The sequence below is a fragment of the Cupressus sempervirens genome, chromosome 2 (assembly GCF_028749045.1).
Source record: "Cupressus sempervirens isolate cs-2001-9-10 chromosome 2, ASM2874904v1, whole genome shotgun sequence".
NCBI lineage: Eukaryota > Viridiplantae > Streptophyta > Pinopsida > Cupressales > Cupressaceae > Cupressus > Cupressus sempervirens.
Window position 1 is genome coordinate 428,635,167 of NC_143119.1, and position 26,196 is coordinate 428,661,362.

General features: G+C 36.1%; 1 protein-coding gene across 1 annotated transcript in view; it reads left to right on the forward strand.

Annotated features, from left to right (window-relative positions):
• ATMIN7 (HOPM interactor 7) overlaps positions 1-26,196 on the forward strand; it is a 114,348-nt gene that overhangs the window by 57,153 nt on the left and 30,999 nt on the right. Inside the window, exons 26-31 of the mRNA XM_089814033.1 lie at positions 6,422-6,784; positions 7,049-7,215; positions 7,357-7,437; positions 7,580-7,860; positions 8,031-8,203; positions 24,805-24,921. Of these exons, the coding sequence (XP_089670159.1) occupies positions 6,422-6,784; positions 7,049-7,215; positions 7,357-7,437; positions 7,580-7,860; positions 8,031-8,203; positions 24,805-24,921 (1,182 nt within the window). The remainder of the gene's footprint in view (positions 1-6,421; positions 6,785-7,048; positions 7,216-7,356; positions 7,438-7,579; positions 7,861-8,030; positions 8,204-24,804; positions 24,922-26,196) is intronic.

Consider the following 26,196-nt stretch of genomic DNA (forward strand, 5'->3'; position numbering starts at 1 on the left):
CTCCTTAGAGAAGGACTTGAATAGAGCAAGTGAAGTGTGGTGGTTGCATATAAACATTTGCACTTCTCTAGCTTCTAACACTGCTTGTTTCACTCATTCAATCTTTCCTATGTCCTTCCATGCATTGTTCAAGGCACGAACACAACAAGAGGTCCAAAAGATGTGCCTTTAAGCACCCTCTATCATCAAATCGGCTGATTTGCACACAAGTTGCAAAATCAGTGAATAGGAATTCTGCATCCTTTTTTCTTGAGCAATCTATGGCTTTCAAAAATAAGAGCCAGCAGGGGATGTGACAATGATATTGATGAGTGGTCGATGCCTAACATCGGTCTACACATCCATCACAATAAAGCAGCCTGTCCTAACCCAAGTGCGTTTCATATCCTCAAACAACAAAGCAACCCTTGAGTACTCTTCATCTAGGATGGTGGTTTGTAGCTTATGCTCACTAGGGGGTACAAATGAGTGATTCATAGTCAATATATCTTTCACCATTTGTTTAGAATAAGTGGAAAGGGCTGCATGATATGGGATACCATTAGCAACAAATAATATACCAATGAATGTCTCACACTTTTCCTTTGCCTGTGCATTAAACACACTTTCCACCGAGCCCTTGTCACCACTACTCATCTTTCTATTCCCTCTAGACTCAGTAGGGCTGCCACTAGTACCAATGGCAGATGACATATGCCTAGATGATTGCGACAGAATAGATGGTGATGTCATTTTCAAATTTTGCCCCGCCTTTTCAACCTCTAACTGCAGTCGTTGACATTCTAATCTCCATTCATTAGTCAAGTTAGGACAAGCTTTGAATCCATGGCATGTAACTCCTAAAATGTGTGACTTCACCCTTGTATAGTTGCCCCTAAAATCGTCAAGACAAACATGGCAATCTCACATCCTAGTCCCTCTTGAATTCTTTTTATCTTTTGGCTTAGGTGTGACATATTGGAGGAGAGGGTTTTTCCTATTGAAAGGACCTTTTGCAAAATTTTTCATGATGGTGAAAGGGCATTTAAACAAATCAGATTTAGGATCAGCTCTTTTCCTTGTCCCACTACTAGCAACATCACCCCAACCACATTTTCCTCTTCATCACCACTACTACTGGTACTCCCACTGTTGCTCATTGTGCTTTGTTTTGAGATTTAAATATGCAATGGAAATCTGAGCTGAAACAATTTATTTATTTATTTTAAATCAGACTGTTCAAGCTGCAAATCTATTTAAAAAATGGAAAATGGAAGCATAAAGAGTTTTATACTTGGTGCACAAAATGGAAGCTCAAACCCCTGCTCAAGCTCTTGGAAGCAAAAAAAGCACCTCCTCTTCTTACAAAATGAAAACCCCAGACAACTACAACACACTCCAACTTCACTAGCAAAACCAAACAAATGACAAAACAACCAAAATGTGGTCTCTTTTAACCTTTTAGGACATTTGGAGGGTTGGGGCCCACCTAGGCGACCAAGTAGGAAACATTGTTTTTTTCGTTGACTTTTTAAATTTCTAGTTTAGATATTTCTAGTGGATCACTTGCACAACAAAAACACTCAACATTCATAAGGCAACACACATAGCTGGAATGACATGCATTTCTTAAGTCAATTTCCAGCATCATAATTTCAGTGCAATAATAATCATATAACACTATTAATAATATTGGAGAAGGAGAACTGGGAATGAAACAGAAATTTAAACTTTGAGCCTGCTTGCAGCTTCTTCCGTGCACGCTTCTCCAAAAGATGCCTCCAACACTTGGGGAGAACACTATATTTTTCCCTTTTTTTCTTTTCCAAACAAAAAAATCTACTTTCCCCGCTTTCTTATGATGTGTCGTTCCCTTTGTTACATTGACATGAACAATACCAAAATATTAGTCCATCGTATACCGTAATTCAAATCAAATATTAAATGAAATATCAAATCAAATACTTCCTTATCTCAATGATTCTCAAAATTAAGGAACATATTACGTTAAATCACATGATATCACACACATACTTATTCTTACTTATCATACCTTGAAATCGCACTGATTTGACTCCGCTAGTTGGTACTTCATATCCACTTCCTCCCATACTCATACATATGCACTTGCAACACTTTTAGCTCATTCACAATGTTAGTAGCTAAATGAGATCAATTTAAATATCAAGAGTCAACATTTTTCCTTTAAACTTATGACTTCTCAACTCATCTATTAATCACATCTAGGTCATGAGTAACATAAATAATCGTTCACATGTACCATCTAACATGTGGTGTTCACAAGTGTCAACATCAATAGGCCAGTATCCACGAACACATAATCAGGTAATGCAATTATGTTACATCTATTTCATCATAAATTGAATCAGCATGAAATATAATGAAAACCACATATAACATCATCGATGTACTCATTTAACATTTAATCATCATTATGCATACAAATGCTTGCAGAAGTTGACATCCAAATGTATAATTATATTGTTTTTGTCATGGATGTATGATGTGTAGGTCAGCATCATTGAATTGACACCACGAATGCTTCATTAATGAATATTTATTGTTATTCTTTGCTTATGATTAAATGGATGGTTGACTAGTCAACTAGGGTTTCTCTTTTGTATTCTGCAATTCTCTCACTTTTGATGATGTGGCATTGCTTAGATGGAATGAAATTCTACATATGGAATGAGATCTTACATAAATTCACATTCCCTCTAAAACATCTCATGCTAAAATTCTCATTTCCTGCAACATAGTTTTTCCTTTCCAAGGTCTCTTAGCCTATTGGATACCCATCAAGTGCATGAAGTATCACACTTAATATCAACAATTTAAAAAAATAAGAATAAAAATCAAATGAATTTAATTTCTTTCCTTTGGACAATCGAGCGTCTAAACACCCAGTGGAAGTGGTAAAGAATTACAACTGAACATCTTACAATGCCGCATGATTCCCTAATAGTTTTAAGAGAGAATAGTACCAAAAAGAAATTCTTTATATGAACTAGCATGGTTCAGAGGTAAAGAATAACATTTCAAGCAAAGCAAAAATACACAGGAAATCAAATAGCTTGATTTCAATGAATAAGAGGAACTTGCATTGCATTGGAGCATGACTGATCACTATGGCAGCGTAGAAACCAATCCCCTATGGGAATGATCTGTCATATGTGGAGAACATTCTAGGCACTCATTATTTAGATAGACTATTTACAAGTGCATTGCCCGGATAAAAATGTATAGCAAGTGCCCTGCCCGTGAAGTGGAGATCCTATTTTTTTGTTTTTTCCTTTGTTGGCATAATCTCGATTCATGCAGTTTCAATAACCAATCTTAATTTCTAACGGTTTCTTGATTGAATTTTTGTTATTGTTTGAATCCACTTTTCATTAAAAAAAAATGATTTTAACAAATGTTACAAATACATGTGGCAAGAGAATGATCAATAAATTTAGTGGATAAAATATGGGTTATGACATCCTTCCCCACTTAGAAAATGCATCCTCCCAATGCAGGGATATATAGAAATGATACACATGAATCTCACAATCATGATTATCCATCTAACTTCCATTTTTCAATATTCAAGATAATGCATGTACTCACATTGAGATGCTATCATTTAATTAACAATATTAACATTTCTTTTTCTGAAATGAAACCAAATTCTCATTTGAAATGCATTCTAATAACATTAACATGCACGTTTTAAAGATAGCACTAATATAGATTTAAAAGATAGATAAACACACATTTGATGTAAGTACATGTAATAATTAATCATTTTAAGAACTTTTAGCTTATTCACAATGTCAAAAGCTCAAGGAGGTAACATTTATCAACTCAACTTTAGTCACATCTTGATCATGCATAACCTAATTAATCACTCATATGTACCATCTAATATGTGGTGTTCGCTAAGTCAGTAAGTGTCCACATCAATAAGTCAATGTCCGCGAAAACATAATACCGTAATGCAATCACATTACATTTATTTCATCATGACATCCTCATATAACATTATTAATGTACTTAGGAATATTTAATCAACTTTAAGCACACAAACTCTTGCAGAAGTTGACATCCCAATAAATTTACATCATAAAGCATCATTTAGCTTAAAATTAACGACATATATCCAACCAATATGATAAGTAAATTGAATGATAAAAGGCCACACAGTCAAATGCATTAGAACAATGTTGACCATAAGTCTAAGTTGAATACATAATGACTAAGTCTACGTCGAAAAACATATCGACTAAGAGTTTAAAATAAACAACTCAAGACAACAAAATCATCGGTCAATGTTCATCGACCATGTTGACTGAGTCAAATGTGTTGACAACTTCAAATAAAATAAGAGTTGCACAAGGTGGATCATCACATATACATAGCACCAATGCAATCTATTCTCGAAAATAGATAAAAGAAGGATCTATACATACCCTTCTACATACTCACAAGAAGATCACATTTCCATACACTTCCCACATAGGTCAAAAACTACAAAGAGCAGAAAAATCAAATCAAGTCAAAGTCAAAAGTTGACTACATATAGTCAAATCAACTAGTAGATAAAATGTCTTGCAATAATTATGTAACTTGATACTAGTTTTCGACCTACATGTTGAAATGAGAGATACACTATTAATTACATTTCATAAGCCAATTTTTGACCAAACAGTCGAACACGTCATACATGACTATGCCATAAATGAATACACTCAAGAAGTTGATCTACATGTCAAATTTCATTCCATCATAGTAGTACATCAAACATAAATCCAAAGTGTCATACATCGATGAACATCATAGAAAATGTCGACCTGCACGTCAGACATTTTTACATCATAAAAATACAATATTTATCATGTGATCCACACAAATCTTCTAGGTATGCTTGCCAATCACCTAGAAAGATTAGCAGACCCACTTTTTCCATTAATGTGAGGCCCCCAAGCTCATCTTGTCACCACAATATTTCAAAAGAAATTTAAGTTGTCAAACAAATGTTACATCTTAACATAAATAAGAATTTATATTTTCATCTATGCAAGTGTGCTTAACCAACATATAAGTACAAGTTGTGATGAATGACCTTCTCGCCATTCGATCATCACTGGTAGGAATTTACAAAACATAAAAATATGGTTGAGGCACTTTCCTACCCAACCATGAAGTCTTACACTTCCTTGGGATCCTATCTAACACATAAAATTTCCAACCTTGCAATGCCCATACAATACAAAAGGCAGGAGGTATTTGGTGCAGCCGTGAAACATACGACTTTACACATATGTCTAAGTAGCCCTAATCACAGATGTTGACAGACAGGGAAGGGCAGAAGTGATGTTTTCCTTTTCACTCTTCATGCTCACTCTCAGTATAATCTTGTGCTCCTCATGCCTTGCTTCTCATTGATTGCAAGCTGCCCATGTAGGAGAGCTCAACAATATGATGGGATATTAAGTCTAGATAGTTGGCACATGTTCATTTGAACTAGGTTCTAGGCGTGGTTGGTACCCAATTATAGAAGGCAAATAAATTAAATAGTTCTACTATTGAAGAGCGATTTTGGAGATATCGATTGGACAAAGCCTCTGATTTTTGAGCTTGAAGTTCAGTGTAGCTGTAGTATGAACTTAGCAATGCTTTTGCTAGCATTCCTTTGGACACCTTAGTTTGTGCTTTTAAATGTTGATAAATGGAAAACGTATAATGATTCATATTGGGATTCCCAGATGGATTTTGGGATTACTGATTTTATTATTACATATTCAACACACAATCTCTTGCACCTAATTTTTAAATTTCTGATTCTTATAGTTTTTTTAAAGTTATTTAAATGTTGAATATATACATACACACACACATACATATGTATGTATGTATATTTATACATATACATATGTATACAAATTTACATTTTTTTTTTACCCCAAATTGTTTTCTCCCTGACCCGTCATCTCCTGCCCTCAAAACTCATAGAAACACTGATGATCTCATCCCTGTATTCTGGAGTTTCTCTAGCAGTGCCATCAAAATTGAGCGTAATCCATCATTATCATAATAGCGAGTCTCTTCCTTATATTGTTTGGTTTTTTTCAGCCTATTCTCACCAAAGCATTATCTGATGTGTTGAGATGACACGTTACTATGTTACAGCTGTTTAAATTTTATACAAATTTTCATGTTTTCTGTGCTTTCTTTTATCAAAACATGTGTTCTGGTATGTTTCTATGTTCTGGTGCCTTTTTAACCATGTTGAAGTATAACCATGTCTTATCTTGTTAGGATTTCATAAAAGTTAAATATGAGCAGTATTGGAGTACTTGTTTACATACAGTGAAGATTTCTCTTTTGCTGAGTCCATTTAGCTGAAAGCATTGATCTATATTTTCTTATGTGCTTGCAGGGCCTTATTCCTGGTGGGGCTTTAAAGCCTGTTGAAGTTATAGGGGTTGATGGCGACTTTGATGTAACAGAACATTACTGGTTTCCAATGCTAGCGGGTTTGTCAGATTTGACTTCTGATCCTAGGACTGAAGTAAGAAATTGTGCACTTGAGGTGCTATTTGACTTGCTAAAGGAGAGGGGTCACAAGTTTTCATCATCATTTTGGGAGAATGTGTTTCATCGTGTGCTGTTCCCCATATTTGATCAAGTAAGGCATGCAGGAAAGGATGGCAATATGTCTGCTTCAGGGGATCATTGGCTTCGTGACACGTGCATTCATTCCCTTCAATTGCTTTGTGATCTCTTCAGTAGCTTTTATAAGGTGGCTGATGGAGCACCTGCTCGCTTTGTTACTTGTTGCCATTTATTTTATTTGCTGGATAAACTCTTTTTTGATCAACTGGCTCACTGCACTTTTTATGTCACTTTTGAATGCAATTTCTATTTCTCAGAGTTTACAAGGATAAAGATGGTAATCTTGAAAAAAAGCTCTATTTATTTAATCGAAATAAAGCAAGCAGAAAGTCGCATTCTGGGTAAAAACCTCTTCTACCATACTGAATACTGTTGCCTCTATCATTCACAGGAAGTTTCATTTCTGCTACCTTCCCTACTGGGACTGCTGTTAGATTGTGCTAAAAAGCCAGACCAAGCAGTGGCTTCTATTTCGTGTGGTGCTTTGGTGCATTTAATAGATGTTGGAGGTCAACAGTTTAATGAGAAGGACTGGAACACATTACTCTCAAGTATTCGGTATGTATATGCTATATTTTGTCCTAGCCATCTATGTTTTAGATTTTCTGAGGAGAATTACTTAAATGCACTATATTTAACATTTCAATTAATAATGATAATACTTGAACCTTATAGTCAACCATTTTATCATAATGGCAGTGATGCATCTTATACAACACAACCCCTAGAACTACTGAACACACATGGCCTTGATTACATGAGGAAAAATTCGAGTATTCGGTATGTGTTTATATATTTTTCTCACATGTATTTATACAATTACATACAGTTCCTGAAGTGCATCATCTTTGTGCCATATATCTCACTTTTATAAAAATAATATTTTGGACCTTGTGCTCAACTGTTTAATTATGATGATCAGTGATGCATCTTATACAACACAAGCCCTTGAACTACCAAATACACATGGTTTTGAGTACAGAAGGCAAAATACCAGTGCAACAAGCAATGGGAATAGAAGAGAAGATAGAACCACTGTCAACGGTGTAGGATTGGATGAAGAGACCCCCAACAGTCGTGAGAATGGAAATTCACTTTTCAGTACACCCCAAAGCATTCACAATAGTGATTTTCACAATCATCAAGATGGGGAAGTTTGGGAGCGAGATGAACAAGGCAGCTCAAACCTTGGGGATTCTGAAGGTTGTTATTGAGCTGAAAAGTATCTAATTCTTGTTTTCAAGCTGTCTGCACCTTCCTGTATATTATGGCAAAATCTTTGATCTTTTGCTTTTATGATATAGATACAGTTTCTTTTTACTCTCCTGAAGACTAGGTTGTCCATTTTAATGTGTATTTTAAACATACTGCAGGCATACCGTCATCATCAACAGACTCAAGTCAAGCAAGGGGAAATCCGTACAGGAATCAGACCCTTGGGCAAAAGATTATGGGAAACATGATGGATACGTTGCTGCTTAAGAATCTTACCTTTAAATCAAAGGCACGTGCAGGAGATGTTTTAGTTCCAGCATCTCCCACTCAGGTTTGTGGTTTAATTCCTAGGTTGAAACTTTCTTGTGGTGTAGAAAGGGAAGGGAAATATAGGGACAAATTATTATTATTTTATGTTCCTGAGCAAATATACAATTACATAGTTTTCAAAGATTTATAAGTACAAATTGGCTGGTCTTGAAGGTATTTATATGTGGCTCAAGTCTTTAATAATGTATTATGACCTGTGGATGGAATGCAACCTTTTGTTGATGTGATGAAGAGCTTGTGAGTGGAGCTACCGGAATCACAAAGCTGCAAAGGGTTGATTGTTTGATTTTGATAACAAATCTCGAATGAAAGTTGCTCTATAAAGGAAGCTGTATAATAACCAGTGTTAAAAGAATCAGACTCACCTTAAATTCAGCACATAAACTCAACAAGGATTTGGCAAATTGAGAAATCCATGAAGTCTAGTGATTTTAGGATTTAAAACATACAATGAATACATTGAACATGAGTATGAAATGGATTTTAAGTTTTAGTTGAAGGAAACTTCGGTAGATTAATAGGTTTAAAATTGTAAATATCGTCAAATGTGTACAGATCTCATGGATTATGAAATCCATTGTAATGTCCCCTTTTTGGGATTACCCTACATTTTGCTGACAATAAACAGAAGTGTTATTGCTTGCAATTAGTAATGGATCTGATCCTGATTTGCTGTTCTGAAGTGTTGATGTTATTTTGGTGGATTGATGATTCCTTATCCGATATGCATATTCTACTTCCAATCTGCTGTGTATTCATGTTTCCTACAGGTATTCGTATATCTGCCACAAATATGTATTCATGTGTCTGCTGCCCTAAGACTGCTCTGGTTCTTATTTTTCTCCTTTCCTTTGCTCCTCAACAAGTGAATTATCGTTATATATATATATATATATCTTTCAGTGGATTTACAACTTGTTGGGTGGGTATTTTGCTACCGACAGTTTATGCAAATTCAGTTGCAAAATAGGTTGACCAGTCACAGTATGTGAGACAGTCTCTCCTACCTTAAAGGGAAGGCTCCCTCTTCTCACTGTTCCTTGGATCAACTCGAGGAAAGCAAGAAGTTAAGAGATTTCAAAAGGGATGTTACCGATATTCTTTTGTTTTATTTTAAGAAAGAATCCACTTACTCGTGGAGTGAATAATGGGCAAGATTTAATCTCTATAACTACACTTATAGCTCACTAGTCATGTCTAATTTGGTGAACAAATTGTCATCCTCAGTGAGCACCTTGCATTCCATCAGCTTTAGATCGCCCATGATCTCAATTTCCACAACTTGGTAGTTTTCGAGGGCTTCTTGTGTCTTTGTCAACAACTTTTCCATTACCTACACTTTGTGACCCATGAGTCCCTAATACTCATAGAACATGTCCATGGATGGAATGATGTTTTATGTGATCAAAACATCCAAATCAGCTTCTGACATTTGGTCCCATGTGCTCAGATCTTCTTTTAGGGTGTTAGTCTCTTGATTGAAGGAGGCAAGCATATCATGAAGCCTTTCTTCAATACCTTTGATACGTTCAAGGACTTTGAGCGCATCTTTAATTGATTGGACTACCTTTGTAATAATTTCCTCAAACCAAGCCTTCTGATTCACCTCGTGAAGGTGACCATTCTCCAATTTCAGTTGAGTCTTCCTCTCTTTGAGTTTGTCTTTCCTCATTGACAAGGTAATATTGCATCCTGGGTGTCTTTTTGACATCCCAACTGTGATTGTTTCCCAAGTTCAATTTTGGTGAACTTGTAATCAAAGAGATTAAGCTCTTGGACTGGTTTATCCACTAGAGGTTTTGTAATCTCAACGTATTTAGTCTTCTTGGAATCAACAAGGATTCTTGAGACGACTTTGCCCTGTGCATAGGAAGTTTAGACTTGTTCGTCTTTGGAGGAAGATTGTCTGGGGGTAGCTCATTCTTGCTCCTCTTCATGGTAATGTTTCCTAACCATGCGGGCAAGCTAAAATTTTCATCCTCTGAAACTGGTATGGTGGCTATGATAGATATTGATCTTGATTGTATCTCTGTCATCATAGTGCATGCTTTTGTTTGCATAGCTAGGATGATGGGTATCCTTTGGGAGGACTCTGTCATGAATGTCTCAAACCCTGCGATCGAGGTATCAATTTGGGAAACTTGTCCCTCAGTGAGAGTTGGAAAAGCGTCAAGCACATTTTCCAGGTTTTCACATTGCTTTGCGGTGAGAATAGGAGCCACATAAGATTTAGGCAACATTGACAAATTCACCTTTGAAATGGGAATCGTAGGCGTAAATAATCTACATCATTGTCTATGGCAGCCAAGAATTGTTCCTCTTGGGTATACGACTCTTGGTTGCTTGGTGGTTGTGGAGGAGATATGATCATTACTTCTCCCTCTTTTTCCTCATCATTTGATTCTTGTGCTTGGAGAGGTGCTGTAGATGAATGTGAGGGTGGAATGACAACTATTCCTCCTTTTAGCTTTAATTTGAAACTCTTGGTTGGTTCCGAGGAGGATGTACTATCTTTCCTTTTTACCTCCACTTGAGATTTCCTTCCAATTGGTCTAAAATGGCTACAATCTATTCCAACTCTTAGCTTGAGTCTTTTTAGATTGTTGCTTTTTAGCCATGTGTTGGTATTCAGCAAAATGGATTGAAATCTATCAAAAGTCGAAGCTGATTCTTTTTGCTTCCATTGGATTGAAAGAGGAAGAAGGTTCTCTTGTTGGCTATTGTGGAATTTTATCTAGAATTATGCAGTCTTCCTCTACCTCTTCTAGAATAGGGACCAAGTCAAGATCAATGATTTGTTGAAGAGTGAGCCTACAATAGTCCATCCTGATGATGTCTACCTCGCTGCATAAATCAATTCATACATCCTCAATGTGATGAACATGGGTGAATGCCCTTTTCATCTTGGAATGCATGTCGGTGTAATCAAAGTCAGATCTTGGCCTTGAACTTCTTCAGTGTCATGAGTTGAAGTTCGGATTCCATGAATTTTGCTTTGTACACTGAGGTAAGTGCACATTTGCCAATTTGAAGAGGTTTAGTGGTGGAAATCCCGAATCCTGGCCTATGCTGGTTGGTTTGATATCACTGCACTTCCATGAGAATAATCCTATCAGTAGGATATCTTGGCAAATTGTATGGTTCTCCTTCAGAGTAACCAACTCTCAGGTAAGTGAAAGTTGGAAATTGCAGGAAAATGCATCCGTACTGATTTACTTTCTCCCATGCCTCATCTGATACTCTCCTTGTTGCTAGCTTATTGTTGTAAAGGCACTTGTAATGCTCGTGAAATGCATCTAGCACCCTTCTATGGTGGTACTTCCTCTACGTGACAGTGAGCTGATCATAGTACTTCTATATGGGAACTAGAGACTAGTCTCCCTTGGTAGAGAGTCCTGAAAACGTCCCCCATAGTTGCAGCGATGTAGACTAAGTGTGAATTTATGTGGAATGAGAAAGACGTCTTCACATGAACCAACTGCTCACATAACGTTGTACTTATGATTTCATCCCAGTAGATGGGTTCTCTGGGTTCGATGATTTGATAGATGAATTTGTACATCCATATCTCAAAATAGTTAGATTCTTTGAGACCATAGATCCTGGTTAGAAGGGTGAACAGATCATTGACCTCTTGGGAGAAATCAGATCTGTGTATTGTCCTTGGCCATTTGGGGAAGTTTGATCTTTTATTGATCAACCATTTGTCATTAGCATGGCTCCGATAATCTATTTTATTTTGATTCCATAGCTGCAAGGATCTTTCTTTCGTTAGATCCATGAATTCCAAAGTTTTGGGGACCATGAAGATTTTCTCAATCACATCCGGATGGAAGCTGAAAATTACCTTCCCGTCTGCATGCTTTAACCATTTTTGACTTGAGATCAAAGTGATTTGCGCATTCCCACACGAACTTGGGTTCGAGGGCTACCATAGGAAAGGTCGATAGGAGATGGATGCGACTTCTTTTGATGCGCTGCATAGCATGACTGGAAGATGTTTCAACGCTTTGTAAGAAATTAGCCATGTCAATATGAACACTCTGTATTTGAGATCTTATCGAAAGTAGATGAAACTTGTGATGGAGTTGCGTGAGCTAGCTCCGTATTGTACTAATACTTTTTTTCCTTTGGCCTTTGGAGGCGTGGACATATCTTGTGCTGCAACATGGAAATTGCAAAGGGTGAATACATCATCTGATGGGATTGGATCCACGAAGGCTTTGGGAGTTGCAATGTCGGATCAATGAAGGATAGGGGTTCGAAGTATGGATTAAATACTTATTGAACACATTAGAAGGTTGGAAATGAACGGGGCCTCTTGTATTTTGGGCTAAAATGACCAAAATCGGGTTTAGGATGATGGATTACATGTAGACATAATGAGGCTTTTGTTTTGAATGGCCAAGAATGCAAGTAAGCATATTGATTCGTGCAAGATGAGAATTTCAGTATTTAAAAATGTGAGTTTTTACCAAAATCGGATTTATCAGATGTAATTATGTGGTAAAAATTCGTCATTATCACTTGATGTAAATATGTAATTGGGTTTGTAGAATGCGATAGCATATAAACATATGTTATGTTGTGATTTATATTGTTAATATATCTTAACTAATAATGATTAATCATAAAGATATGTGTCTTCATGAGACATGTCTCCTACTCTTATATTTATAAGAGCTTGGGATCTACATTTGGAAAATATCAATTATAATGGCAATATTATTACATTTGCAGAGATCCTAGAAATTAACAGAACCTTCAGTAAAATGTTCTGGTATATGAATTGGTATCATTCGTTTTTATCAACTTTTGTCAATCAAATAACAAGTTATCTTAGAGGAAAGAAAAACTAAACTGGAAAAGTTTTGTACTGTTACGTCCATTTTGTGATGACAAAATGGAGGACAACTCTACTCTTTCCTTGCAAGGGATGCAACTTTTCATTTTAATTCTTACAGATTGTGATTTCAGCTAAATGATGTAATCTTATAATTTGCAGGGTTGTGACATCCACAACATCAAAATAAATATCAAATTTAAAGTATAAGTTTATGGCTTAGAGGAACCTACATTCCTCATACCAACGTCATGGCAAGTCATGCATCAGTGTACAAGAGGGGTCTTTGATGATTAACTAACCATGATATTCGCTTGTCTTAGTGACTATTGTGTATATTCAAGTGAGAGCTTTATTATTAATTTTTCTTGAAATCATCGTTCCTGCATGCTTTTTTGTCAAGATCATTAACAAAGGTCAGTAGTTTGGATTGTTCTAACTTCTATGAGTTAGAAAATGGCATTTTGTCAATGATGACTTAACTTGAATTCGACAGTTAAATGGATGTAGAATGCTTACACTGCATGTAGTGGTCCTTGTACACTAAACAAGTTGGCCAATTTATCAAATAAGAATATCCTAAATTTTGTCTCTGACTATGAAAACAAAGAGATTTGCAACATGAAATATGTGTTTTGTAGATTTTATGATCATGATTAACTATTGGCTTATTACATGGTTAGGATTTGAGGGTAACACCCTAAGGGGTTCAAGGGGCAGCACCCTGTTTGGGGTAAAAGGACAGTGCCACCAACAAGGTTGAGGGCTGAGCCAAGTGAAGATCTTCAAAAGCACATGTATTTAAGTAAGGTCCTTCAAAGCTCATGGACCTTCATGCATTCACCTTTTTCATTTTACTAGATGGGAAAAAAAAGGTTGTGCATGTACAAAAAAAAAACAAAAAGAACTGAAATGGCTGATTCCACCATGCTAGACTAGTTGGGTTTGGTGAGTCTTGAAGATATAATGAGTTTGGTGAGTAGATCGATTTTGAGACTCGTGAAGTCTTTTGGGGTCACTCACCTTGGAACTCACCAATTCTAGGTGATTCATGAAAGACTCGTTATAATCATGCTGCAACACATGAAGATACATTTTCCATTGCTTTTCTTTTTGTTTTAATATAAGGACACAAACCAAGAAGAGGAGATTTATCTCAGTTTGATCGTTAGTTTTTGAATGAAAGGATTTAGAGAACTTCAATTGACAACCTAAGTAGTCGGTTCGAGTATAATTGCGGGTACAAGAGCTGGAAATAGATATGGATGTACAATAATTTCTTTTCCTTGAGTATGGGCATGACAATATATGTATGTAAATGTTTAAAATCATAAATTATTAGATAATGATACTCATAGATTCATAATTACAAATATATAGTGTTTTTAAATAAATCTTAATATCATATTCATAATTTGTACAAATGGTAACACCCGTCTCAAAATGTTACTACACAATGAAAATTCTAATTACAATCGCTTTTTAATGTTAATATTCTTCTTCATCTGAAGCATCAAGGTGAAAATTTGTTTCAATTTTCAACTTAATTCTAATTACAATCCGTGTGATTACCAATTCCACTAGTTGTGTCAAGTGTAGGATTTGCCTCAATCAGAGAGACTTGGGTAGGTTGTGCACATGTAACATCTAAGTTAGTACACTTAGGGACTAGATCCCAATTCTTTGTCATTCACCCATTGTATGCAGGTTTCTTATGTGTTAGAAGACTAAGGTTGGAGCTAAGGCAGTCGAATAACTTACTACACTAACCTTGAGAGCAGGGTTATGAAAAAACTTTGTTAGATCTTTACAACAGCTACAACAGCTAAACAAACAAACATAAATAAGATGTATACAACATAGTGGTTCATGGGGAAGACCCTTTCAAGAGAAAAGCCTCGCACTCCAAAAATCGCCCAATTTGTTATTAAAAAATTGACAACAAATTACAATATACTTACCAAGCTTCTTGCAGAAGTATTGCCAGCAGTGAACCAGAGGCAACTCAACAGCTTTCAAACCCTCATAATACATCACAATACAATATTCTCACAAAATAAGGTTGTCTTTTTGAGAAAAAAAGTGCACAAAATATCTAACATTAGCTCTATGACCTAATGATAAAATTTCAAGATTCATAATGATAATACAAAATTTTGTTTTGGAGGTGCTGGCTCCCCAAATCCTGTTGGGGCTCGCCGCCCTCAAACCCTCATACTCAGTATCAATATGCCTTGTCATCAAAAATACCTTTTTACTTAATTTTAAGGTTGAGACACCACTTTTATAACAAAACTCACCGAGGACAATATTTTGGATTTCTTTGTCTATGTATATCTTGCTAAATGCAGCCTAATAGCTAGTAGAAACCTCCCCATCAGTATATGTTACCACCCTCGTCGACAATGAAATAACCCCTTTGAGTTTTCTATAATGCTTTGGTAACAAATTGAATGCCAAGAGATGTAAGGGGGTGGTTGTTCCAGTGGTCAATTATTTGTTACACATTCTTGAAAATTGTTTCCTTTGGGTCATGTTCCTTGGCATCTATTATTGTTCTTATTTTCTTCACCATGGAGTACATACCATCATAAATTTCACCCAAACATGGGCAATTGTATCAGCGTTCCTAATCACACTCTTGATGGGCCCAATGATTTCAAAACATATTCCACACAAGCCCACCACTCATCATCTGTGATCATTGCTTTTAGTTTTTGAGCTTTTTGCTTGACTGCTTCCATACACTACTTAAGCTATTGACGACCATAGAGTTTAAGGCCTTACACTATTACACACCTTTACAAGTCATTTTAAATTGATTATGTGATGCAAATCATGTCTCAACAGTCTAACATATTATTAAAGTAGATACATGTCACATATCAAGCTCAACAATAAAAAATACATATTAAAAAAGTAAATATAAATTACATTCAAAAACTCCAACATGGAGAAGGTTCTAAATAGTGCTCGTGACATATGACGATTAGTCACAAACTTTTGAATCTCCATGGCCTATGTTTATACTTGTTTGACTCATTCAATCTATTTGACAATATTCGCAATATTGAGTGAGTGGACTGCATAAGGTGTCCAAAAATTGTGACCATAGTTAACCTCCACCATGAACACAACTGCCCTACAATTTCTAGCATCGTCTAATATGACTTGGACAACTTTTTCAGGTCTCACCACATCAATTGGTTCTATGTGGATATTGGCAATGAAACTTGCATCACTTACTTGCCCCTCACAATCTAGTGCCTTCAAAAACATCTCTTCTTTAGGGGACACTGCTATAATATTGAGTAATGGTATATTTTTGCATTCTTTCCATTATTAGAAATGATGGTCACACCTCTTTCAGACCATGTATCTGTGATCTTTCTCAATGTTTTATCTATTGGAGCTTTCTCCTTCATCAATGATGTGGTTAGCACCTTTTCATGCCTGGGGCTAACATTATCAAGAGGTGAATTGCAAAGGGTCTTTATCATCTCTCACCAATAATGTGATCTAACAATGTTGAAAGGAAGCCCACTTCCATAAATGAAATGAGCAATATTTTGATCTGCCACATCATTGGTTTCATTTTTGAAGATCTTGTCCAAAGGGACTATTTTTTGTGAAACTAAACCATTGTCTTGTTCAAAAAATGGTGGCATTAAAATGAATTGACTTGAGCCAGCTCATTGTGTGAAGCCACTAGGAGCTTTCTTGGTAAAAGGGTGTGCAATACTCTTTGATTTGCTTTGTCTCAAGTCGGCATCCTTTTGTTCTTTACTATAAGCCATCATTAGATCTTGTGGCAGCCCTTTTTTATTTTGCTCTTGACAAGCGTATATTCCTTGTAAAGGAATGGCACATAAGTGAGCTCTCACTGAAAAATATGAACTCATCTACTTTTGTGTGCAGTACTCTTTGGTTTGATACTAATGATGTTTGCATTCTTCTGTTCTTAAATAAAGGCCAACACGAGATCCTATGGAAGCCCTTTTCTCTGGCTCCTGACAATCTTTTATTCCTTGTAAAGGAATGGAACATAAGTGATCATTCGTTCAAAAAAATGAGCTCGTATACTCTGTAAACTGGTTACACTGCCAAGGAAAATTCCTAGTACCAGACATTTGTTTAGTTATTGCATATTGCCAAGAGGCGAAGCTAAATTTTAAAACGACTCTTAATTCTTACCCTAGGCAACCATACTAGAATTTCCATTTCTAGACATCTGTATGAACCTCAATCAGAAAACTTTATTTAATATCTTAAATAAAATAACATAATAGCCCCTTATCATGCATAAAAAGTACATTTTTTCAAAAACCTTGCCATAAAAATAAAAAATCCCTGAAAAAGTAATTCAAAACTTGAAAATAATAAAAGATTTACTAACCTTCGATGACCAAATCTCTCCTTTGTAATGATTCCTAACCTTTTGGTGTGTGTCTTACTCCTTTGAGGCCTTCACCTTCAAAAGAAACTGAAGCAACCTTCAAAACCCAACAATGGCAACTTGGAGGAAAAAATGCTGTTCTTGGTTTGTGTTTGTGAAATGAGTTCTGAGCACCAAACAGAGGTAAATTAGAGTAGAATAATTAATTGTTGGGTGTTAAAATATTGTTAAATGTTTTTTTTGTTGAAAATGCTCTTTATCTGTTATTTTTTCCGGGGGTACTGGGTTTACCTGGGCAAATCTGGGGCTGGCCCCCACATTGTACCTGGACCAATGCCAAAACCAGTCCCATTTTTGACTTTTACATGGTGTACCTAGTAACATAGATTTCCAGAACAGATATAAAATCTCAAGTCACAATGATAGCTAATATTCGGGTTAAGCTAAAGAAGTACATCACCTGGTACAAAAACAATCCAGCAACTTTTGAAGCATCTATGATCTTGTTCCATGGAATAAATTTAACTATTTTAGAAAACCTGCTAGCAGTAAATTAGCTGCAGTTACACTTTTTAAGTGTAGACAGCAAATTTTGAAGGAAGGTCACAAATATTAATTCCCTAGGCTTGGAGTGGATTGTAAATGTGGGGTACAAATGTAGTATTCTATTAGAAAGATTAGCTTGATCACATGATGAAAATCCTATAAAATATTCCTTTTGGTTCCTTGGTGAAGGCCAATAGAGATATTTTTCTAATGTACTGAAATGACAACCTGATGACGAGGAACATAATAGCAACGAGTTTTTAGCAAGATTAACCAAATTCAATACATCAATGGTATTATTTTTGTAAGAATTTGCCTTAGGGCAAAATAACACCAAGATCAAGAAGCTCATGCAATAGCGCAATATGGACCAATAAAGTATGATCAGAATAACAATAATGAGAATATCGTTATGTACATACACACTAGAAGTGCCTGTATATAAAGGCCTCTGGAATGACTAGGAGTCAACAAAGTGATAAGTCTCACAACTAAGCACATGTCCACTAAGAGTGGATTATCCTCCATTGAGTACAGAAGTTAGTGCGATGATGAGAGGATAAGTATACATAGGTGTGTCACGTAGAAAGATGTTGTAAACACCATGTGCTTAATTAGAGTGTGAACAACTGTGTTGTCTACATGACAACTCAGTTGATTATGCAAACTCTTATGTTGTAGACACCATATGCTAAATTAGAGTTGCTAACTCCTGTGTTGTCAACAAGACAACTCATCTAACTATGCATACTTCTAGGTGTGTATACGATAAATAATAAAATAATGCATTTAACCTAAGTAAACTTAAGTAAAGTGTAATAATAATTAATTATATACACTAACACCCCCCCTTAAGTGCAACTTAGGGGAATGCACTTAAGTTCACAAAAGCTATAATGAAAATGGACGATGGGTCCTGGGTACTAGGCCATGTTAGGTACCCATGTACAAAGGCAATGCTCTACATATAATGCGATGCAATGCAATTTCTCTGAAAATGAAGAAAGAGGGAAAGCCTCATGGGAAAAACCCTCCCCCAAAAAAAGAGATGAAAAAACAAGATGCATGATGGATGGATGGAATAATCAAGAGCCCCTCATTACAATATGCATCATGTATATACAATAGAGAAGTATGAGAAGGACAAAACCCCATAAGAGGAAAAAGTTCCCCCCCATAAGAGAGAAAAAGAAGAAGAAAGGAGACAAGGTAGTCCCTCCCGCAAATGTATAATGTCGATCAGTGATAGCTGCTCCAAGATGAATGTAGAAGTTGATCCATGACTGCTGAATAATGTTCCTCCCCTTAGGAAGAAACAATGTCATAGGTACATATGAGATGCTTCCCTAATGTGTAGAAAGAATCCTTAAGATGAATGGTGTCTTTGAAAATTGCTGAACTGTCCTTGTGTCGATACTGACGGTCATCCCTTCCAACACTGTTAAAAAGAATAATTTCGGATCTAGCAAGGATTGATGTACAACATATCCCAAAGAACCGTCTCCTCGAATGATAAAGAGAACTCCTGCAACTACTGTACATAAGGATCTACAATCATATCAACCTTGTAAGATTGATCATGTAGAGAATGGACAAGAGGGTCAGAGTGTTCTCTCGCAACAATTGAAGAAGGATCTTCTTCATCAAAGAGAAGATGTATATCATCAATAATGTCTCCCAAGTCTGCGTCTCCCTTCAACAATATCAATGCGATGCTTCTTTGTGATTTAGATTGGTTTGTCGACTGAAATATCCTTGATCAGGCTTAAACTGTGATTATAAATGGTGGTCACGATTCTACCTCAACCTTTATAAATATGTCGTAGAATGAAAGAGCAGTAATATAATGGTATGGACGATCAAGAGTTGGGTATTTTGCGAAATAGTGTCTACCTCCTCACGTAGCCTGTATCATAGGATAGAGTCTAATGCCCTGTGGTGTTACTGGCTATGTCTGCCTAAGGTATTCCTCCTTGCGAAGTCGGTTTTTGATTTCCTCTCATCCTAAGATAAGGGCGTACATCAATGTCACTCCCAATCCTCACACTATGTCCTGGGAAAAGAAGAATATTAGCGGCTTCTACGTTCTGTTTGGGACCGATATATACATTGGGTGCCCACTCTCCAAGAGGACGCTAAACCCATCGGTGTTGAATACAAACCGAAACTAGACGGATGCAACAGTAACCACGTTCCTCCTAGTTACGTGCCAACATTCTCACTAATTTCACATGTTGCTAACAGCTATAGAACACTACCCTCACTGCCGTATATACTGAAGACTTAGCCTACAATTTCCAGTTGTATTAAAACTCACAAACGCCTGCTCATGCTACACAGACTTACTTCTAAGTGTAGAGTCACTGAAACAAACTTTCCTCTACAATTTGAACCGTTTCCAACGCAGTACTTAGAACATCACGTTTCTAGCCAAATCCTGTGAGCTCTTGCTTGTGCCTGTAGATCAACTTGCGGATTCTAGTCGGTGTCAATATAATAATTGTATGAGCAGCTTGCAATTTGATTCCAGCACCTCTGGCGTAGATACTGAGTAAAAATAAAAACTTCCGAGTCAGGTCTGTTGAACTGCTGAATAAGAGCTCCCCAATCATTTCCACTAGTATGTCCCTCTAGGTGAAGATATTGATAACCCTTCCATGTCAAGTACTCTGATGTCTCTACTGAGCCTTGTCTCTTCAATAGCTTTGTGATGAAGAATAGGCAGCCCTAGTTCTGGTATTCCCAAGTTACAGTGTACTATTGCATTTATAATAGACTTCTACGAGCATCATTAAGCCATACCTGCCTTAGTTGATGTCCCTCTGTAAGAGTCTCAAAACAAACAATAAATCTCCACACCTGTTCTTACCCAGATGAATCTTCAAATTTGATAAAATCAATAACCTCACAGGATGGCAGGATGCATAGCTCTGATACCACTATAGTATCCCTAGTCGGATATTATCTCGTTTTCCCTTTTTTCAGTATATTTAAAACTGAATATTGCAGATGTATTACGAACACAATCGAAAACAATAGAAAAACCAACCGGCATTTATTCAGCCTCTTTTTGAATATAATATTCGGATTCAATTATAAGAACATGCAATACAAGACAACAATAAAACCAAAGGCTTCTCCACAAGATAACAATTTGTCATTTCCAAAATAACATTCAAGATGTCGAACATATATCCGTGAATTACAAACCAATAAGGTAAAACCAACAACTCTTATAACTCTCTAAAATACATTTTTGTATTATACAACAACAATACAATAACCAGTACTATGAATCCAATCCTAAATAAAGATTAACAATCCAATTGGAATACTAGAATAAGAACTTGTAAGCACATGTGAAACACCTGAATTGATGTCTCCAGGGACAAATGGGTTTGCGTCTATTGTCTGCTAGCACGAGGGGCTACATCTTCAAACTAGCTGAAAGCTGAAGCTTTCTGAAAACTCTCACAAGAGAGAAAACTGAACTGAATCATAAAATCAAGCATGACCAGCCATGAGCCTCTTTCCCGTTTTAATACACAAACCAAGACTCTTCGGCTCCCCTCTGGCTTTCATCTTATTCCCTTGTAGCTCTTCAACTTCTTTAAGGCATTTCATCTTGTTCCTCCTTGACCTTTTACCCTCGTTATAACATTAAATTGACCTTTTAATAATTTGAGTCTTCGTCTCATAGTCAATTTTAACATTATATAAAATAAGTCTTGGATATTTCTAATGTCCCAAATAGGGGACATTACATATCTAGTTGGTTGCCCTTCCCTAATGATAAAACTGAGCCCATGAGTATTGGCCAAGGGAGGCCCTTTTGTGGTTAGTTTTTTTTTTGATAATTTATTTGCATGTTTTGTTTAGTACTAGATGGGGGAGGATGCTTGAAATGTTGGACAAGTCATTTATTAGTATCCTTGGGTTATGGCATGGCTGACTTGTGCAAAAAACACTTCACTTGATTATTTTGATATCACATTTGATGTCATGAGTATTGGCCTCTAGAATATCAACATATGATATTCACCAAATACTCTAAGTAACATTTTGATATCACATTTGTTATCATGAGTATTGGCCTCCAGAATACCGACATAGGATATTCACCAAATACTCTAAGAATGGCCTGCAGAACATCAACATATGATATTCACCAATTACTCAATAAGGTAATGGCCTTCAAAATATTAACACATGATATTTACCGAATACCTATTATATATCTATACAAACAACTCATAGACTGTCAAGTGAATAACATCTAACACTTCATTGTTGATATGCACGATATAATCCATCATGATCAGTTTCAACATTTACATAAAATGTATATCATGACTTATATTGTAAGATCGTCACCTTCCAATAACTTTTGAAAAAAATACAAGTGATTGTCATTTGGAAGTTGTCATTTTCTCGTGATGTACATAGTGGGCATGCCCATTAAATCATGCAGTAACACAAATGATACCAAAACATTACCTGAAGTCCTAACTCCCTCTGATTCTGATATGATCAAGATCTTCAAAGATCAACTGAAAGATATCCTCTATCCACTCCTTCAGATCAATTGAAACATATCATCTATCCGCTCCTTTAGACGGATGTGTCAGACCCCTTTGAACATCAATCTTCTGAGCTCCTTTACCTTTGAAGAAGTGTCAGACTCCCTTTGAGTCTGATATCAATCCTCCCTTTTCTTGCAATAACAATCTTGGAGGAAAAGATTAAGGCACATAGTTTAATGTGATTGGCACCCCAAACCTTAATCACTCTTCTGGTTACGACAAACCCTGTTTAAGAGGGCAGACATTATCCAGTCACATAGTGAGTGCAGATGCATTGACTACACCCACCTCTTGAATTATGATGGCTTTGGTATACAAACAGCATTACTTTTCCCCTAATGTTGTCTATGATATTAATGCTGAAGACCTTCACTATGCCAATGTATATGTGAAAAGTGCCTTGTTTGACCAATTGAATGGCAGCTGTTGTGGATCAATTACAGATGAAGAGTACGTTTGTTCCAACATAGGATGTGCTTCCCGACTTGCTGTTGACTTGCTTTTGTCTGACTCGCCGTCGACATGCTTATGTCGGCATAATCTGTGGATTATTGGTACCTTTGCCGTCAACTTGCTTACGTCTAATCTACACAGACTTTTCAGTCTGCACAAGTTGCATAATCTTCCGAATGCACACAGTCCCGGGAATACAACATCTTTAGTGATTGTAATCTATGTGTTACTGGTTTGCAGTTTTATATACTTCAATAGTATGTACTTTGAGATGTTAGTGGTCTGCAAGTTTGATCCGTACTCTCCAAGATATGGTCTACTACGTATGCGATGTTTGAAGACTTGAAAAAATGTCTGATTCAGGTTTTAAATATAAACACTGAATTTAATGTTTCATCAGATTTTGATTGACGTAAGTATTATTTCTGAGGTTTACTGCATTTTTTAATACCTAATGTCCAAATAATTGCTACTCCTCCCGCTCTTTTTGTATGCTCAGAATGAAAACCACGTATTGAAGTAGGGAGTATTTCAGGATATAAGATGTATCAAATCATGGGCTTATTACCCTCCCCAATTTCTCCCGTAAAGCTGTTCAGAAAGTTATAATCTTTGTTATTTTCATTTTCATTTTCTTTTCTACATTTGCAGCTGGCTCTGATACCATGTTATTTTTCAGGATTGCTGCAAATGCACTAAGTGCGGCCATATTAGATATGTGTGTTCCAAATGACAGCGATCTCTTATTTATAATGAGCATAAGCTATGAAGAGACATGTCCCACGAGGGACATGTCTATTCATTAATTAGATAATTAATATAATAACAAATTTAATTATAGTTAATTTTATATATCATTATTATATTAAATCTATCATATAATAATAAACTTATATCTCATGAGCACACATATATGTAAATTATATATATTCGTAGGTTTATCAGACTGAAACTACCAAACATCAACAGCTGGTTCACATTGCTTGAATGGGTACCATTTTGTTCTTATTTACACTTCTATTCTTCATTTTGCTCTTTCTATCCTTTCGATGTATATTTTGATGCTACTCCACACTTTTTGTAAAGTAGTTTCACTACAACTGATATCAGAGCAGCAATTTGCGCATGATTCAGGGGCTGCAGTGTATACTAGTTTTGAGTAAATGTCAACATTCTGGGTAAATCTGTATCTTTTTGCAATTTTGTTTTATTTGCTTTAGATTTGTTGTTGTTTAAAAAGTGTCAGACACTTTTATCTTGTCTTTTTGTGGGTACAAGCTGAGAGCTTTTTAGATAGTAAGAATTTAGGGTTCTCATCAACACCTAGCAGGGTGGGGTAAAACAATCTTGGATTTGTGTTTCAGAGAAACATTTTATAGATCCATCTTGATGAAAAAATTGCAATGGTGTAAGCATGGCGAATCTTATTTTGGGGTCATTTTTCAAATTTAGGTTGTTTATAGGGACCCTTGGACATTAATCAGTCATTGTATGATCAGAATGAGGAGATCCCAAAGTTAATCCTATGCAGACTCTATGCAGGGTTCTGAATAATGTGATTTATGCCAATATAATCCTCAAACTGCTTTTCAATTTTTTAGTCAATTCCTAGCTATAAAAACTTGAGAACATATATTTGTAAAAATTTAAAAGCAAAAGAAATGTTATTCATACGAACCATAGAAGCGTTTAGCTATGCATTGACATGTTTCTGTTTATAATTATATTTGACGTTTGATTTATAGTCCATCACCTTGCAAATTGATAGGGTATAATGGCAGGTACCTGACAATGGAGATCCAATACCGACTGAGATTGAAGAAAGTGCTTTATTGAAATGTATTAGAGGGAAATGTATTACACAACTATTGTTGCTTGGTGCTCTTGATTGTATCCAGGTAAGAGATGATAGCATACTGTTTATAGCACAACTTATTTTGCCTCTCTCCAAAGTTGTCTGTCAAAAATTTCATTTTCAGATCTTTATTTCTAGAGATAATCTGTACATAATGTCACATTCCAAAGGAAGCTGTCTAAGCTGGTAAATTCTGCATATAGTTATGATACTACTCCGTCTCAGATTTTTTTTCTGAACATTACTTTTAGAGATAAATAATACATGATGTCATAACCCAATGGAAGTTATATCCATGATGGTTTATTCTTCATCCAGTATTGGTCCTATCCCGTCCTTTCTGTTTTGTGAGTCACTATTATATATCTTAAATTTGAGGACTTACCTATATCTACAAAGGCTGGAAATTGTTTACCGAAAATTATCTAAGGGATGGCTGGAAGTTCATTTGTTTGGGACTTGTTTTTGTCATTTTAAAACTTCTGTATAACCCTAATCTTCTGTAATGAGCGAACCGCTAGACAAGAGTTTTGATTAAAACCAAATAGTGATCTTAGCCCACCCATAATTTGCTACTTGGCCCTTTTGTGATTCTTTGATAGTCTATTAGTTTTTCATTTAATAGCCAACAGCTGATCCCATGCCTGGCAGATGACTGCTTTAGAGATTAACAAAGGCCTGCTTTGTGGAGACCCTTCATGACGGGTTGTCCTAAAATTCACCTCTACCCTATAATTCCTCCATCTTGATTGTTTCACCACCAATACTTTTGAAGAATGAAAAGCCAACAGCGGTTTTGGAAAAAAATTGTAGCACTTCGTTTTGCTTTTTTTATTTATTAAAAATAGATAACTGTTTTGGCCAGATAACGGTTTGAACTTGTATCTATGTTAGCCAATTTAGTCCCTTTACTGTTTGGCTAAGCCCCTTGCTAGGGCACACACATATAAAAACTCGACCTATAGTTTACTTCTCTTTTTTTTAAACCCAATTGTTGGTTACAAGTGACTTTCCCAACTAACAATGGGGTGCTACCTGGTGTTGCTGGAGTTTTTCATTTTTGATGATGACATTTGACTTTGATTAAATGGGGCAATTGCTGTTTAAACTATTGCTGTGAATCTGGGTGCTTCGATGGTTGAACTAGAAAAGGTGAAATTACCCCCTTAATTTTTCACTTTGTAATGACCCCCTTAATGGCAGGTATAATTGAACTAATAGGGGTTCCTTAAATGCATTTGTGAGTCTTACATCATCACGATGCAGACAGAAACACAGGATTTATATATTCCTCAGAACCTTCTTTTGGAGGATAATA